The following is a 17756-nucleotide window of genomic DNA, read 5'->3' on the forward strand; positions in this document are numbered from 1 at the left end:
ACGCTACCCACGACTACCAATATTTGTAAGCGACTTTACAGAAAAACAAGTCCAAAGAGAGGGACAGACAGGTTTAAGGCAAGTATTTTGTAGATATTGAAATCCAGAGACAACATAACTTAATATTTTTTAGACTAATGTGAGTTATCTTTTAGAAAATTAATGTTTCTATTGTTCCCTGACTGTTTACTTCACATTTTGATGCAACAACAGTATGATTACATGTTCATATTTTAACTATTGATGTCCCTTTTTTCTTTGCAGAACTCAAACTTACTTTGGAGTTAAGGACACAGAAGTCTGCATGTGTGAGGAGGCGATTTTCTCAGCTTCTTTGGAAGAGAGGGAAAGATAGTTTAAGGCAAGTAAACTTCATAATATCATGTTATCAGTTCTTTTTTTTTTCTTTTTTTTTTGCTAAGAGTAAAATAAGGTTGTTTTTTTTTTTTTTTTTTTTTTTTTTTGTAGATGTTGAAAGTCAGAGACATAGGAGAGCATCCCTCTTTTGAGATGTAAGTTATCATTAGAAAAATCAAATCAATTTATTTTGTCTCCTGCCTATTTACTTCACACTTTGATGCAACAACAGTGTGATTACGTGCTCATTTCATTAAAACCATTGATGTCTGTGTTTTTCATTGCAGAACTCAAACCAACTTTGGAGTTGTCTGATTTGGAGAGTCATCATTCTTGGTCTTCCCTCTTAAAGGAAAAGTTCACACAAAAAATTATTTATTTGCCCTCATGTCATTTCAAACCTATGAGACTTATTAAGACTTACAACAAAAAATAATACATTTTTTCATTTTCTCATAATTTTGTTAATCCATTTATAGTCTAGATAATCAGTATTTTCAAGCCTCATAAATACAGAGTTATTGTAGAAGTAATTCATTCTGATATTTATATATGAATAAATCTGAAATTATATGATAGCAAAATAAAATATTGGTTTTCAAAATAAAATATTGGTCTCCCAAACTAGCAATGGAGGACAAAAATTAAGAGAATATTAAATATTTATTTGTGTTTGTATTTGTGTTGAGTCTTGAACAACATGGAGAGAGTAAATTATGACCATTTTTTTTCCTTAGAACTTAGAAACTAATCCTTAGAAGTGCAGCCCTCCACGTACATGAACATTTGTGAGGTATGTGAATGTCATGACTGTTTTAATGTTTCAGTAAAGTAGCTTTCTGAAAGCTATACATTTATTCAAACAATTTCACCTGCCCTCACACTAGTGCTGCCAAGTTTTTCAAATGTTTTTCTCTTTTTAGGCCACTGATGAAGAACAGGTGGTGACTGGGATGAATGCTGTTCAAAGAAAATACGTCCTTTCCCCTAAACTGATGCAGCAGTGGTTTTAAAGGAGGATGCTGCCCTGAATGATGTAGATGATATCACATGTGCTGATGGGGCTTCTTCATGGCTACATCAGTTATGCTAAAGAGATCATGAAAGTTGACAGTGATGCATGATCTGTATTCATGGACTATAAAACCAATTGTAAGTGTATAATTTGTAAAAACAATGTTAAATGCGTGTTCTGTGTTGTTTAGTAGAAGAGTTTACACGCTGTCATTTATACACATGCTCACATTCTTTCACACTCAAATGTCTGTTAAATGTTATAATATCAATGTTAATGTTGTGGTTTATTTGTGTACTGTCATGCCAGAATATTTGGTAAAGAACTTAACTAATTGTACATGTATTGTATAATAGTGTTTTCGTATATTTTTATACAATATATAAAATTGAACAAAGTCCAATTTGATTTTAAAAGTTATATTCAACAAATGTTCAATGCTTTATTTATGAAATCTGTAGCTATTAATGCCATACTTTTCTGCATTTCTTCTTACATGCATGTTACTTTTTGACTTTTCTCGTTTTTAATAAATATTTACCTTTTGATAGTTGTTATTTGTGTGTAAAAGTGATTTTTAAAATGAACAAGATTTGTAGGTTTAATGCCTAGCTCAATTTGGATTCATTTTCCCACAGCTTTACATTCAATTCATGGCAGCACTCCGCAAGTTCATTTTCTGCCAGCAGGAGGTGCTAAGAGCGGAAGAGGTAAAGGTTTCTCCAGTAACAGCGGCAAAGTGATGCTGAGCTCACAAACGCTGCCTCCTCAAGCATTACATGAACATTAAAGTATCCAAACACAAGACGCGGAAAAGCTTAACAGTAGCTGGTTACTCGCATTATGTGTTCTGTGCGCAAGAGAGAGAGCTGCGTATCACGGCGTAAGAATTGAACCGAGCTCTCTTCTGAGTTCTCCTCGAAGTCCCTCCTGCACCTGAACGGACAAATACAAATCGCAATTTGAACAAACAAAAAGTTCTGTAACGCGGTGTTTTGGTGTTCAGGGCTCACGCAGAGAGAGGCGTCTCTCAAAACGCTTGCACACCAAATTTGCTTCTTTTTGCTTTTGTGCCGACATACATACAAAATATGTCAAAATACCCGCCTTGGAAAGTATGCTCGAAAAAAAAATTCAAGTAAAAAAAGTGAAAGTAAACAGTTGAGGAAAAAAATATATATTTTGGATGCGTTCATTGTCTCTTAAAGTGACCGTGCCTAATTTAGTTACAGCTGCTGCATTGTTAATCCAAGAAAATGAAAGAAAAAACACTCACTGCTCTTGACTGAATGTAGTTTTAACATGAATTATTGCACAGTTATGTCTAATTTAGCTATAGCTGCTGTCATGTTAATCCAAGAAAATGAAAGAAAAAACACTCACTGCTCTTGACTGAATGTAGTTTTAACATTAATTATTGCACAGTTATGTCTAATTTAGCTATAGCTACTGTCATGTTAATCCAAGAAAATGAAAGAAAAAACACTCACTGCTCTTGACTGAATGTAGTTTTAACATGAATTAATGCACAGTTATGTCTAATTTAGCTATAGCTGCTGTCATGTTAATCCAAGAAAATGAAAGAAAAAACACTCACTGCTCTTGACTGAATGTAGTTTTAACATGAATAATGCACAGTCAGACCAAAAACTATCCAGACACCAGGTGTAATTTTACTAGTAGGTACAGGACACTAGAATACATTTATGTGAGTATAGCAAAATTAGGCAAACTGTGACATATTATACCCAATATAAATGGGTTCGTCCCTTTTTGACCCAGCGCTGGGTTCCCAAAATAACCCAAATTGGGTTGTTTTCAACCCATCAGTTTTTAGAGTGTAGTTTTACTAGCTAATAAGAAAAAAAAAAAAAAGAAAAGAAAATGTTATTGTTCAGAAATGTGTAAATATTCAATCATTTTATTGAATATAAAATACATGATATTTATATTTTAATATTATATTAGGTTTTTATACAAACAAATCTAAATTAATATTTCAAATCATATTCATTATATATATATATATATATATATATATATATATATATATATATATATATATATATATATATAGTTTTAAACAAGTATCCAACAAGGTACTTTAAAAATAAAAGTAAATAAACATGACCTATTCTTGTTTTGTCTTTTTTAATCCAAATTCTTCTTCTTTCAGCCTCTCCTGATAAGAGGTCATCTTACAACGGATCATCTGTCTTAATTTTTCTCTGTCTTCCTCAGTCACACCAACCACCCCAATGTCCTCCATCACCACATCCAAAAATCTCCTCTTTGGTCTTCCTCTTCTCCTCCTGCCCGGTGGCTCCATCTTCAACACTCTTCTTCCAAAATACCCTGCATCTATGTATCATATATCATACTATGCACATGCCCAAAACATCTTAATCTTTTCTCTATAACTTTGTCTACAAACTGTCCTACCTTCACTGTCCCTTTAATATGTTCATTTCTGATCCTGTCCATTCTTGTCTCCCCCAAAGAAAATTGCAGCATCTTTATCTGTGCTACATCCACCATCTCCAAACACACAACAACTGGTTTCAGTACCATCTTGCAAATTTTCCCCTTCACTTACACTTAACTTAACCCTTCTTGTTTACTTCTCTACCGCACTCTCCATTACTTTTAGAGATCTGATCCCAAGTATTTAAATTAGAGATCTGATCCCAAGTATTTAAATTTATTCACCTTCACCACTTCAGCTCCTTGTAACTTTGCCACTATGCTGCCATCTCTTCCATTTGTCCTCTGTCTTGTACCTTCACCTCTTGTTCTCTACTCTCACTTCAAATCACAATATCATCCACGAACATCATAGTTAGCCTGTCAATCACCATAACAAACATAAAAGGGCTAAGGTCCTTCCTCATACAGTACTACAACTGCAATCCACATTAATAAAGTAAATCGTAATGCAGTTGCAGTTTAAAAAAATACCATTAGATGGCGCCAGATGACCAAACGAGAAACATACTGTAAATATGAAGTTTAATGTTTTATTGAATTGTGTTTCCAATACCTTTAAATCCCAGTTAAAAGTGGGTTCATAATAATTAATTTATATCAAATTAGAGCTATTTTGAGGCTCCCTTGTAAACATAAGAGAAAAATGCCGATAACTGGCCTTTTATTAAAATATTAAAGCGACAGGTTGAAACGTTGCATACTAAGGTCTGACTCCTGCTGACTTACTAGCCTACAAGTGGGTGGCCTATCTACTGTTTTCCAAAAGAGGGCGCCGGAGAACTTCAGGTGATTCAGAAGAAGTGACTATACATAACACTATTTTCTAACCTAGAAATTGTCACTCACATGTAATGCTTGGTGTAAAAAAATAATAATAATACAATTATTAAATTAGTCAGTAGTCTTGTCAACACTGATATTAATCAAGAACTAACCGATGTCTTGAATGAGTAAAATAAAATCTACAGTAAAAATATATTACTACAGTGCTACCTTTTATAAGTTTAAAATGATAAAACACCTTTTATTTTAAGGACAACGAATGTAACTGTGCAGTAGGTCTATCATCCAAAAACACAAGGTGCAAACACACTTGTTGTACTTTTTGTGCATGTTGACTGCATAATATTCAGTTTTAACATGTTGACACTTAAAACAGGAGGTTAAAAAAAAAAGCTGCTTTCTTCTCATGCTAATGTGCAGCAGGAATCTCAGGACTGCTTTTATCTTTTATTGTTTCCTTACTCGTGCCAATATAGTAGAGCGCATGCCCAGTGAGGCTCTTTTTTTGGCAGGTGAGTAGATTTTGTTCAGGTAAATGGAATTTTTTTTTTTTTTTTTTTTTTTTTTTTTTTTACCACATTCAGAAAGAAGACACAAGAATGACATTAATGGGCAAAATGGGAGACTGGCAGGTAAGTTCTTTATAAGGCAAATTAGGGTGATGAATGTGCACGTTTTTACTTTTGTATTTTAGTGAGTAATCTTATACTCGGTTGCTGTTGAGAACTTTTTTCCGGACAGTATTAGTCGTTAACCAATGCAAATAAAATGCTTCACACAAAACCTGTAGTTCACGAAGGTAGTTTTGAGTTTGAGACGGTAAGAGTAGGCTATGCAAAGGCGAGACCGCGGTGAAATACAACAACAATAATAATAATAATAATAACAATAAATCTCATGATCAATTTTATTTTAAATAAAGCACTCTCTGGGTGGCTGGTGAGAAAGTACAAATATATTGTTAGATATTGGATACGCAGACAGTTTATTTAATTTTGCTCACTGGTGGAATTTATTTATCTTTTATGTTTTTTTATTTTTTTACATTCATTTCCGACATTTTTCCAATTTGGCTATTTTGTACATGCCTACATAACACTTTGTCCTATAGTAACATAAACGGGAAATACTTTATTTATTATTTTCTCTATATACTTTGCAATAATGCAACAATAAGACACAATGTGTAATTTTTGTCAATTCGATTTGGCCCATTATGGCATTATAAAACAATAAACTGAACAAAAAAGAAAATATGAAAATCATCAATTATTTATTTTTTTCGAATACAAAACCGTAGCCTAAACTGACAGACAGTGTTCATTTAGATACGACTATTGTGAATGGACAATTTTCCCACATGGAAAATTGACAAATAGTGCTAAGAATGAAGACTAGTTCTGCCTTTCTTTCGTGCGATTTCAATGATGCGGACCCCCAATCAATAAGCAGCGAACAACAATGCAGCACACCCATCCATTTCTATTGCGCGTTTCACTGCCTGTCTTAATCGTCATTGTGTCTTAGTTTCTTTAGGCTTCTCATTAATGACAACTGGACTCACCCCACCAAAAATGGTAATGAAGATAAGGGAGAGACAACGCCTTACTGTAGACTCGGCGACCTGTCTCCTGCCCTCATTCACATTTAACAAGCCATGTTGTTGTGTTAATTATTTACATTTATCAAATTGTGCCGATACAGACACTAAATAGATGTATACCTACTGAAGAATCGACTTTTTTTGCATAACACTATTGAGAGTATTTCACAGGCCCAGTCTCACTATAGGACTAAAACAACAGTTTAAAGCTGTAAGACTGGAATCAATGTGGTTTATATATATAAAGAAATATAAAAAAGAGAAATATTTTTAATTGTTCATACTATTCTTGGCCTATTAATTCCGCTCTGAATGGAACAATTGGATGAATAATTCAAATGAAAAGGTGAAGTCCTTCTTCACCTCTGATATTAACCCCTGTATTTACAGTTCCCTTTTGAAATAAAAATGAAACTCAGCAAAGGAATTCCTGTTACAGTTTCTACCTGTGTATATTCATTGGCTTTGGTCTCTTGATATGCTAATGAGGTTTTTACAGTAGAGCTCGAGTCTTTCTCTCCCACCATTAGAGGGAGATCTGAGCGCGCGCAGCTCGAGCTTTGTGCACTGTGTCAAACTCAAGCGAAGGCAAACATCACTCTATCCACAACCAATGAAAATGCTTTGGAAATTAACTGATAATATTAAATATGAAGACTGCGAGGTAAGCGGGTTAACCAGGCTTTTAATACAAATTATTGCATGATATTTACCATAATTCTGAACGGCATTTAAGCTTTTATTTGTATTTATTTTTTTCTTGCTGTGTGTAGCCTACCATTTCATTTAACACAGGAACAAGTGATAAATAACATACTACAATACTGCATGATCCAGAAAACATGTAATTTTCAACACATTAATAATAAAAACACGTATCACGTATTAAATGCCTGTAGAATTTATGTAGGCCTACGAAAAAAAACAACAAAAAAATAAGCTTGAACAGTTGGTATCGAAATGTAATAAAGGTAATAATCAAACACATTAATTAGAGTGGATAATTTGTTTTTAAAATAAACGTAGGCCTATTTGTCAAATTATTTTTTAAGTTCTTAGCTACTTGTCTCTCCCCTCATATTTGACATGATTTGTTTGGTGAATGCAGTAATATATTTAAATAGTGGTGAAGCCAGTAAAACGTGTTTTCGCTCGTTTCCGGAGAATCATACGCCAGTTCATTATTCTCTACGCACAAACTTGCATTAATTGTAATACGTAATTACTTTCCGTTCCATAATAATCGCGCATGATATGAAAGCTTAGAGGGAAGTGTGTAGGATGAGTATACACACGTAAAGTTGGTTGAATATTTGTTCTGATGGTGAGTTAAGTTGCATCGGCGTGTGTTGCTGTGTCTTGACCGCGGTTAAATTCGTGGTGAGGGATGGTTAGTGGGCCATGAAGCAGGAACAGACGAAGACTAATGTGAAAAACAATGAGGTAGACGGGCATCCAGTGAACAGTAAAGATGTGCCAGCCCAGATGCCCTCAGCGTTTGCTGGATTTTCACCAGAATCAAAGGTGCACATTGTTTCCTTCCTTGTGTTCTCCCCCCTCGTTCTGTTTTCTTTCACTTTTGCTTGCCCTCGAACCTTTTTTAAAATGTACACCCCTCTCTGATTCGTCAGACGCAGAAGAATGTCCCTCTTTTGTCTCTCTCTCCCTCTCTCACCCACTCACTCTCTCCTCATCTCTGATTAGATATACTGATTCCCCATTCAATGGACGTCATTTAGTGCAGTCTGCCTTGAGTTGCTTCCTCCCTTCACGCTCGATTTACGACCATTCTTCTCTTATTAAGTATTCGTGTAATATTAAGTCATGAATATCTAAACTTTTAAGAGTGCAGAGGAAGAGGAAGATCTGTGCTAACATGAGCTCAAGCGAGGGAACATTTCACTGACAGAGCCTGGAGACGCCATGGGGATCTAAGAAACTTTTGAGAAAATCTTTGCATCTAAAGAGCAGATGAAGAACAGTGGGAATTTACCCAGATTCTGATGGATTAATAATTTATTTGAACGCTGGGCCACCGCCACCTCGCCCTTCAATTTATCATTGGCTTTATTTAATTTGCACGTTCATTTTCGTCTTGTCCCTCTGAAATTCTTGTCTTTTGAAGTCCTCGGAAATCCTCTCTGATGTTAGTGCACAGTTTTTCCGCGATGGTGAGTGACTGTCGGGAGTAAAATTTGAAGACTGCGCTCCACATTTACTCTCCGATTGTTTGTTTTTTATTTAGTATCATTATTTTTTTTTTTATCTAGTCGTTTTGTTTGTTCAATCATGCAAGCGGTTAGCATCAAATGCTACTACAAAGACTTCTTACTTAATGTGAGCTCTGATTATTTTTATCTGACTCTTGGTAGGATCTTTAATTGCTGAATGAATACCAAACAATCGATGTACATTTAAATATAGTATAAAACATTCGCTTATTCTATAGGCTATTGATATTATTCTAATTTCAATGTAGTGTTGTCGTTTTTTAAATATTTTTGTTCTTGACCAAATCAAAGGTATGTTCGGTATAAAATAAAATAATAATAATAATAATGCAAAAAGAAATGAAATATATATAATGTGTGTGTATAAATATGTGTTTGTGTATGTATATAACAGGACTAAAAAAGCACTGTATCTTTCTTTCTCCCAAGGATCGCCATGACGGGACCAGCAATGGCACAACCCGTTTACCCCAACTAGGCAGCGTGGGCCAGTCTCCGTACACCAGCGCTCCTCCGCTCTCTCACACGCCTAACTCAGACTTCCAGCCTCCATACTTTCCGCCACCCTACCAGCCCATCTACCCGCAGTCTCAAGACCCTTACTCTCACGTTAATGACCCGTACTCCATCAATTCTCTGCACGCCCAGCCTCAGACACAGCACCCGGGCTGGCCAGGCCAGCGGCAGAGTCAGGAGAACAGCCTGCTGCACCAGCACCGCGGGTTACCGCATCAGTTGTGCAGAGAGTACCGCAGAGAAGTGCTACTTCCTTCTGGTCACGGCATTGAGACTGGACTCACTGATTCAATCCCTATCCACGGAATACCTCACTCTTTAGAAGATGTTCAGGTAAAGAGAAAAGCTTAAATCTTATAACATATAACCGTCATACTCCAACGCCATTATTCGGATTTACTGCTGGCACTGTTCTTGGAAGAATCTCGGACAGTCCAATATCGTGTCATATATTTAAAAATTAGGCTATAAGTATTATATCATTCTTCTTTAAGTTATTATTTTATTTAATATATTATATTAATACACAACAGAATGAATTGATACATTGGTAAAGTTAGTAAAAATGTGGAAGTTTTTAAATTGCCGTGCGTAAATATAGCCTACTATTTACACGTATAGGCCTATTTGCATGTAAATATCAGTTATGTTCGATATTTTTTGCCTTGATGGCTTATGATAAACGTAGCATGTTTTGTAAGTAAAACAATTTAGGGGGACCATGAAGCCTATTTTATGTAAAATTCTGTTTTAAACGACAAACGAGTACTAACAATAATAATTAAACAATAATATAAAGAACCCCCCCCCCCCACCACCCCCCTCCGAAATATCTGTCATTTTAGGATGTGAATCTTGGCTGACCCCTTTTTCATCAGTGATTCGATGCATTGTGCCTGCTGAAGGGATCTGACGAATCGAGTCTGGACAAAATTCTCTGTCCCACCATAACTGCATGCTTTATACGTTCCCCTTGTTTATTTTCTGTGTAGATACAACTCAAATAAACATATTTACTATTATTATATTTTATGATATAAAAATATAATTTAAGCTTTTGTTATTTTAAACAGATAGTTTAAACAGTACAGACGTAATTAATATGGGTCATTGATGAATAAAAATAGCCCACTATTTAACGTTTTGTGCATTTTCTCTTTGAATTGCATTTAATTTCGCTTGCAAAAATTAAGATTTTTTTTTCTCTTTGATCATTATTAATATGCTTTTTGATCTTTACAGCATGTTGAAGATCAAGGAATTCACATCCCAGACCAAACTGTAATCAAGAAAGGTAAGCAATTTCCTCCCAAATACCGTACGTGCTTCCACTAGCAGCTCTCCGCTCGTAAAGTCTATCCGTGCTTGCTATGAGACAGATCAGGTTAATTTTTAGGCCTTAAGAAAGCCTGCACCAACAAATCATTTTAACCAAACGTTCGTATATTATATGTATGTTAGCCTATTTGTGTATTATATGTGTTTTGACGGTACATGACTTAGCTTAGTCTGTGACTAAATTTAAAATATCCTGAATGTTTCATTCAAAGATGATATGAGAAAGGCGCGTAGAGACTTAGTTTACTATGAAAAACATTTGTTGAAGTAAATTAAACATATGCCTACTGTGTACATTTCAGTATATGTCATTATTTTGCAATTACGTGTCTCTTTGTTTCGTTTCGAACCGCAGATGGTCAAGGCTGCATGAGAATGAGTGTGTTGAGATCGAATTATTTTCTCATATTTACGTGCGCTGTGGTTAGATTTGATTTTCTTCACAGCTTTGACGTTAAATTTCATGCACCATGTATAAATCCATAAAAATGCACGTTGCGCATACAGTTCGTTTAACTCTTCTTGTCTCTATTAGTCTCCCCTGAGCAATTAATGTCACTAGCGATCCATCCAGTAGGCTAATGCCTGTGCTTTTGTTTCCGGTTAGCACATAAAGAAACAACGGGTGCTGCTGCATGATAGGCCTGAACACTTATTTGTAAGCGCTCTTGTGTGAGTCTGAGTGTGTGTATTTAGGATTTGTGGGTGTAATTCATGTGGTTGTGTGGCTATTACCGACTGTTTAGAGATTAGAACTAGCTTGTAATAATAAGAAATAATGCGCAGTTTTATTTTCCGGAAGTATTGAAGTAAAATGCATTAGGCCTATTATTATTATTATTATTATTATTATTATTATTAGGCTACAATTTAAATAATTGTAAAAATGCAATAGTAAAAATACATATGTTTACAAAATTTCCGTGGATTATGCCTCTCTCTCTCTCTCTCTCTCTCTCCGTTTATCAGTTTCTGTTTTATGAATTCCAACAAATAACAGATACACTGAACAGTTTAGTGGAAAATTTGAGGCTATGCCATGCTTGTTGAGCTGTAATATTCTCCGAGCTTAGTGTGGAGTCACCATTTCGATAATATGAAATATTCTGATGCCTGGGCCACTTCATTACTTGGGGCATATTGCAGCAGTACATTCATGAGCTGAATGAAAACCTATTGCTGTGGTATCTACCATTGATTCCACATAGGCTTGCGAGATGATGTGCATATACACGCATAATCTTACTCAAAAGTTGCCTGCTGCATAGCAAATAATTTTTTCTTTTTTCTTTTTTAAGGTCCTGTTTCAATATCCAAGAACAACAGCAATATATCTGCCATACCAATAAATAAAGATGGGCTTTTTGGAGGTGTGATAAACCCAAACGAAGTATTCTGTTCGGTTCCGGGTCGTCTGTCTCTTCTTAGCTCAACGTCAAAATACAAAGTCACAGTAGCGGAGGTGCAGAGAAGGCTTTCTCCGCCTGAGTGCCTTAATGCTTCCCTGCTTGGCGGGGTCTTGAGAAGGTGAGCAGGACATCTATTGCATGCATAAGTAGTTATATATTATCAAGTGATATGTAAATATATAGCATGTATAATGTATAGCATATATCATAAATAGCAGTAAGATAATAAATTATAACATAATTACAGCACGTGTAATAACATTTAATACAATTTTTGTAATTTACTTCAAAGGGCCAAATCTAAGAATGGCGGAAGATCTTTAAGAGAAAAACTAGATAAAATCGGATTAAATCTACCAGCAGGAAGGCGCAAAGCTGCTAATGTTACACTCTTGACATCACTGGTCGAAGGTAAGTTTCCTGATAAATATATATTTTTTAATAAAACTGGTGTTTATTCGCCGTCACATGAGAGCCATTCTAAATCAGATTACATTCATCCGTGAAAAGGAGAAAGTTTGTCTTACAAGCAACAAAGCTGAAGGATAAAATAAAAGAGAACGGATTCCAGAGACACAATTTTGAAAACAAACTGTATAATCGCTGGATATATGGCACCACAACCGTAATCAGTATGACAAGTTATTATTATTATTATTATTATTATTATTATTATTATTATTATTATTATTATTATTATTATTATTATGTGTGGATTTTATCCTTGCCTGCTTGAGGCAGTTGACCTGCAGGATGAAAGGCTATTATAAAATATAAATTAGTTAATTATCTTGCACAGCGAAGATACCATTGCTGTTGAATAAATCCATTTTACTTGCAAAGTTGAAGGTGATTATTTCGTGCAGTGGTATTTGGTGTGCCATGGATTTTAAAGGTGAAAGCTGGAGACGGTTCATTGGTTCCTGTTAATCATTGCCGCTGAAGACTGAATGTAATATTCATCGCGCTTCATTGAAATTTAGTCTTGTATGGTAATGAGCATGAAGAAATGTATGATTCCTGCGAGATAAGGGTGAGGGGGCGGGGTGGTGGACAAGCAAGCATGCGCTGATTTAGTCGGAGGACACTGGCTTCTGAAGTGCTGTTATTGTTTATGACCTACTCCATTTTATGGAAAGCAGTTTAGTAGCGTTGAGCTTTGATGGTGATAGGCGCATACGTTCTTCTGGATTCTGGGTTTATGAAAGGAAGGCTCGCAGTAAAAATCCAACTGTTTCAGGAAATTAAAACCAAAGACAGAAAAAAAGAAAGAAACAAAGAAAGAAAGAAAGGAGGAGGAGAAGAAGAAGAAAGAGGAAGAAGAAGAAAGGCAAACACACATATCTAGTAGCTAAAATACTTTACATGGCTAACGTAGCCTATAAGAAGGTTTACTTTTTAGATTTATATACATAGCATCCTTCTAATATTGATAAAAGGATCACAAATCAATGACAATGTGTCATTTATAGTAAGGTGAGGCACATTTTGATGCATGAACGATGTCAGAATTGATGTCCTGCTCAAGGGCCGAGGCATTAATTAGAAAACACTTATGAAAAATGGTAAATTGTAGATTACTCTACATTATATTGCAGTAACATGCTACACATACTGACTCTCATTTTCTTCTAGGTGAAGCTGTGCATCTGGCCAGAGATTTTGGTTATGTATGCGAGACTGAGTTTCCAGCCAAGGCGGCAGCTGAATACATGAACCGACAGCATTCCGACCCAAATGAACAAGTCCAAAGAAAAAACATGTTATTGGCAACGAAGTAAGTGCTAAAAATTGTATTGAGATGTCAACGCTAATTTAATTGTTTATGACAGCATAATTTGTTTTTCGATAATTGTCGTGTTATAGGCTATTTAACACCACATTGAAAATTGCTTTCCTCTAGATACACAGGTGCCATATGGCTGTAGTCAATGTCTGTATTTTGGAAATAAGTGGCTTCGTAAAATACAATATGTGCATTATTCGCAACCAGTAACGAATAAGTATTTTTACTGAAGAATGAATGTGAATGAATGAATGAATGAATGAAGAAAAAAAAAAAAAAAACTAGAAACATATGCACCACTCTTAATTAAAATATATTATTCTATCATAATCACTCTTATTAAATTCTACGTCTCCATTTGACGTAATACTGACATACAACTGAGATGTTCGTAACTCTGATAGACACTGCCATTGATTAAGGGACATAAGGAGCAGTCTTAATACTGTGTTAATGAAGCACAGTCTTAATTCTGCCTTAATACCTTCAAGTGTAATTAGCTTTATCCTGACACTAAATTCTACGTCTCCATTTGACGTAATACTGACATACAACTGAGATGTTCGTAACTCTGATAGACACTGCCATTGATTAAGGGACATAAGGAGCAGTCTTAATACTGTGTTAATGAAGCACAGTCTTAATTCTGCCTTAATACCTTCAAGTGTAATTAGCTTTATCCTGACACACAGCCTGTATTTTGTCTCCTTCTAGACAAATCTGCAAAGAGTTCATGGACCTGCTCTCTCAAGACCGCTCACCTCTAGGGAATTCACGTCCACAGCCAATTCTTGAGCCTGGGATTCAGAGCTGCTTGACCCACTTCAGTCTTATTTCTCACGGATTCGGGACTCCAGCCATGTGCGCGGCCCTTACGGCGCTGCAGAACTATTTGACGGAGGGCATTAAAGCCATGGACAAAATCTACCTGAACAACAATCCTAACAGCCACAATGAGACGGGGTCGAAGGGGGGTGACAAAGACGAAAAGCACAGAAAGTGATGTCCGACTACCACATCCCAATTGATGACAAAATACATATATAGCAAACACTAGTGATCAAGATGAAACAGTGAATGCAGCACCTCCAGAGCTTGACATTTTGAAACTATTTATATATATATATATATAGATATATATATAGGCTATATACAGTTCAATTTGGGATTCGTGGACAAGGCATTTCTTTAAAAATAAAGCAGTATGCCAATGAAAGGATTATAGATCTGCCACAGAAGGACTTTTCATGAACTCTCTTTGTATGAATTCAGTGGTTCATCCCCTCTGTACGATTGTAATCGATTGTACGAAATGATCTTACAATCATTTACGATTGTATCCATGTGACAAGAAGCTGAAAAAGGAAGATGATTTTATTTTATTTTTTATCAGTATTGTGAATAATGAACTTGAAATAAATCTACAGCTCCATGCCATGACTTCAAGAACTGACTTTTCACTTGACCAAGTGAGAAACTTGAAATTCAACAAGATTCACGGTTATATGAGGGAATCTGTGTTCATGTATGTACATATTTATTTATGTGTAATTTAATGGGAATTGTAAATATGGTACGTCTGTTCAAACTACGTCTTTTTTTTACTATTTATCTGGTGCCTCCAGTTTTAGTGGGTTTGAATATTCGCTTAGTTCTTCATGTGATTTTATGGTTCTTAGAAAACAGAAGTTTGGCATATTCTTCTCTGGGATATTTCAATTTAGCCCTTTTGTAGCATGTCGAGGCGACACATTGAAGGAAATGAACAAATTTAAAAGAAACAAACATCAATTTATTTATATTATCCTTATGCCATTCAGTTTTAGATCGAAAATGTCATTGCAAAGACCCGGCGATGCTTTTGAGTTTCTATCTTCTTGTTTTTATACAAGCTTTTTATGTGTTGTGCTAATCACCTCTTGTTCTTCCCTCAACGCACCACAAGAGCAATAAATGGATATTGTGTTACGAATTCTTCTTCTTTTTCTTCCCCTTTTTAAATAAATTCAACACTTGGGACCATCTGATATCTTGTGTGGCCACTGTCTAAATTGGAGGCGGTTTCATATTTATTATATAAACCTGGACTGGCAATAGCTCCCATGCCTGTTAATGTAGCCTATTGTAGTTCTTTGTTGCCAATAAAATAAAATAAAATAAAATAAAATAAACATTTTATTCGTTCCTTTTTTATTCACTGCTTGTTGCGATGTATTCCTCTTTCGCTCGCTCGCTCGCCCCCCCCCCCCCCTTTTTTTATTCAGCAGTTGGCAGTTACTGTAATTGAGTTTAACTCTCCCTTGACGATTGATCTATGCAATAAGCAACTGAAACCATTGTTTCTCTCAAGTGTAATAATAATAATAATAAACTCTTAGGTCGAAGTATAGGTCCGCTGAAATATGGCAAGGAGCTTTTTGCCAAGTCAAATGACTCAGAAAACAATTAATTCTCTTTTGTGTTTGAAGTGAATGTGTGTAGTTTTATCCCTGGAGCAAGAGCGCTCTTTAAATCAGTCAGATATAGATTTTCATGCCTTTATTTGTAGACGTCACATTACTTCTAAACACTACTATTTATATGCTAAATATTTCCGTCATTAAAATGCAGATCCATAGTTCGCTGAAATAAGTTTACGGTTCGTTTGAACGAAATTGTGGGAATGGCACTTAAGCGTTAAAACGAAAAGCATCATGCATGTCGTAATATTACTCTTCCAATTTCGTCTATTCATTGGGTACCCCTGCAGATAATGTCATGCAGGAACACGTATGGTTATTTTATACATTACATAACTCGGATTCAAACAGAGTTTGATTGTTTATTAATAACATTCGCCTGGAAATCAATCTCCACTGGAGCTTGCTTGATTTGCTGAATTATGGTACAGCAGCCAGCAGACGTCTGTCATGGCGCTGCAAAAGAGATGCCTGCACAATATTGGCCATGTATTAAAAAAAATAAAAAATAAAAAAATATATAATAATCATCATCTTTTTTTCTTCTTCTTCTTTCAGTGCTTAGTTTGTTGGACTCAGATGCAATTGTAAAAAAAAAACAACAACAAAAAAAAAAAAAAAAAACCCTTGAATGGATCCTAACTACATGTCCTTGGAATAATTGCAATGAACAGTGCAGCAGCAGGTGAAGCGTGGCATTGACTGTCAGGACTGTTTTTGTAGGCTGCGTCTCAGATTCTGTGTGGGATTCTAACCTCGGGCACAATAGCTCTCTCAGAAAGGGTACCCGGCTGTTCCTTCTGTTCAGGCGCAGAAAAAACGGGCATAATTATGAATTTTAAGGGAAATCACAATCATGTTAAATCGTATTAATCGGAATTAGGAATTCCTTCACGTGCATATGTCATTAACGATAATGTCATTGATTAAACATATTAGAGGCCAAACGATTTTTTTAACGCATGAAAGCATTTATGTAGGCTATAACACACGAGCATTAGCGTTATGCCATTTTATAAAAAAAATAAAAAATAAAATAAAAACATCATATCACTTTTATTCACATCAATGTTGAAATTGTTTAACAGAATTGCAGCAAAATTAAAATATCTAAAAATCAGAGTTAAATGGTATATGAGGAGCTCCATATATTGACACATAGCGGGCAATCTCATAAGCCTACATGAGTTCACCTTGGGCTACTTTTTAAATATGTATGTAATTGTTTTTTTATAACTTACAGAAAAGCCTTGATTAGATTTAATTTGCCATATTTATTGATAGCTTTTTTAGTTATCACAACTTACATTTTGTTTGGCAGTATTGATACTGGAAAAGATTTTGGCCTTTGACCTATGCACTTGACAGCTCCCGTAAAGAAGTATTGCGTACTGATCAATGCAAATGCTAGATTGGTTCTCTGCATCTTCCTAAAAAAAAAAAAAAACCGGTAGGAAGCAATTTAGATTGTTCTTAAGAGCATGATTTGAAAGCCAATCGGTAAACATTTATTCAGATATCCTCATATCCTCTGTTGTTGAGAGGAAACAACTTATAAAGCGAAAGTTGAAATGTAATATATCTGAATATATTGACATATTTTAAGGAATAATAAACTATAGTAATATGTTTTCTTTGTTTTAATAAACATTTATTAATTATTTAATTAAATTGTTACCTCTTATGGAAGTATGATGAATGATGAATCAAATGGAAACAAATAGCGCTAATTCCAAAATGTTTATTTGATTGCGGTTAGGCTAAGTTTTATT

General features: G+C 35.1%; 1 protein-coding gene across 2 annotated transcripts; it reads left to right on the forward strand.

Moving 5' to 3' along the window:
- Positions 1–6782: 6782 nt before the first annotated feature.
- On the forward strand, positions 6783–15497 carry LOC113066117 (transcription factor AP-2-alpha-like). 2 transcript variants are annotated; one of them, XM_026237774.1, is made up of 7 exons: positions 6783–6909; positions 8906–9325; positions 10235–10286; positions 11629–11857; positions 12032–12150; positions 13375–13516; positions 14240–15497. In XM_026237774.1, exons 1-7 carry the CDS (start codon positions 6859–6861, stop codon positions 14526–14528), a joined length of 1302 nt encoding a protein of 433 aa, XP_026093559.1. In that variant the 5' UTR covers positions 6783–6858; the 3' UTR covers positions 14529–15497. The 2 variants fall into 2 exon arrangements, with proteins under 2 accessions (XP_026093559.1, XP_026093560.1); XM_026237775.1 differs by lacking the exon at positions 6783–6909 and adding an exon at positions 7946–8416.
- Positions 15498–17756: the final 2259 nt, after the last annotated feature.

This window comes from Carassius auratus, chromosome 49 (assembly GCF_003368295.1).
Source record: "Carassius auratus strain Wakin chromosome 49, ASM336829v1, whole genome shotgun sequence".
Taxonomy (NCBI): domain Eukaryota; kingdom Metazoa; phylum Chordata; class Actinopteri; order Cypriniformes; family Cyprinidae; genus Carassius; species Carassius auratus.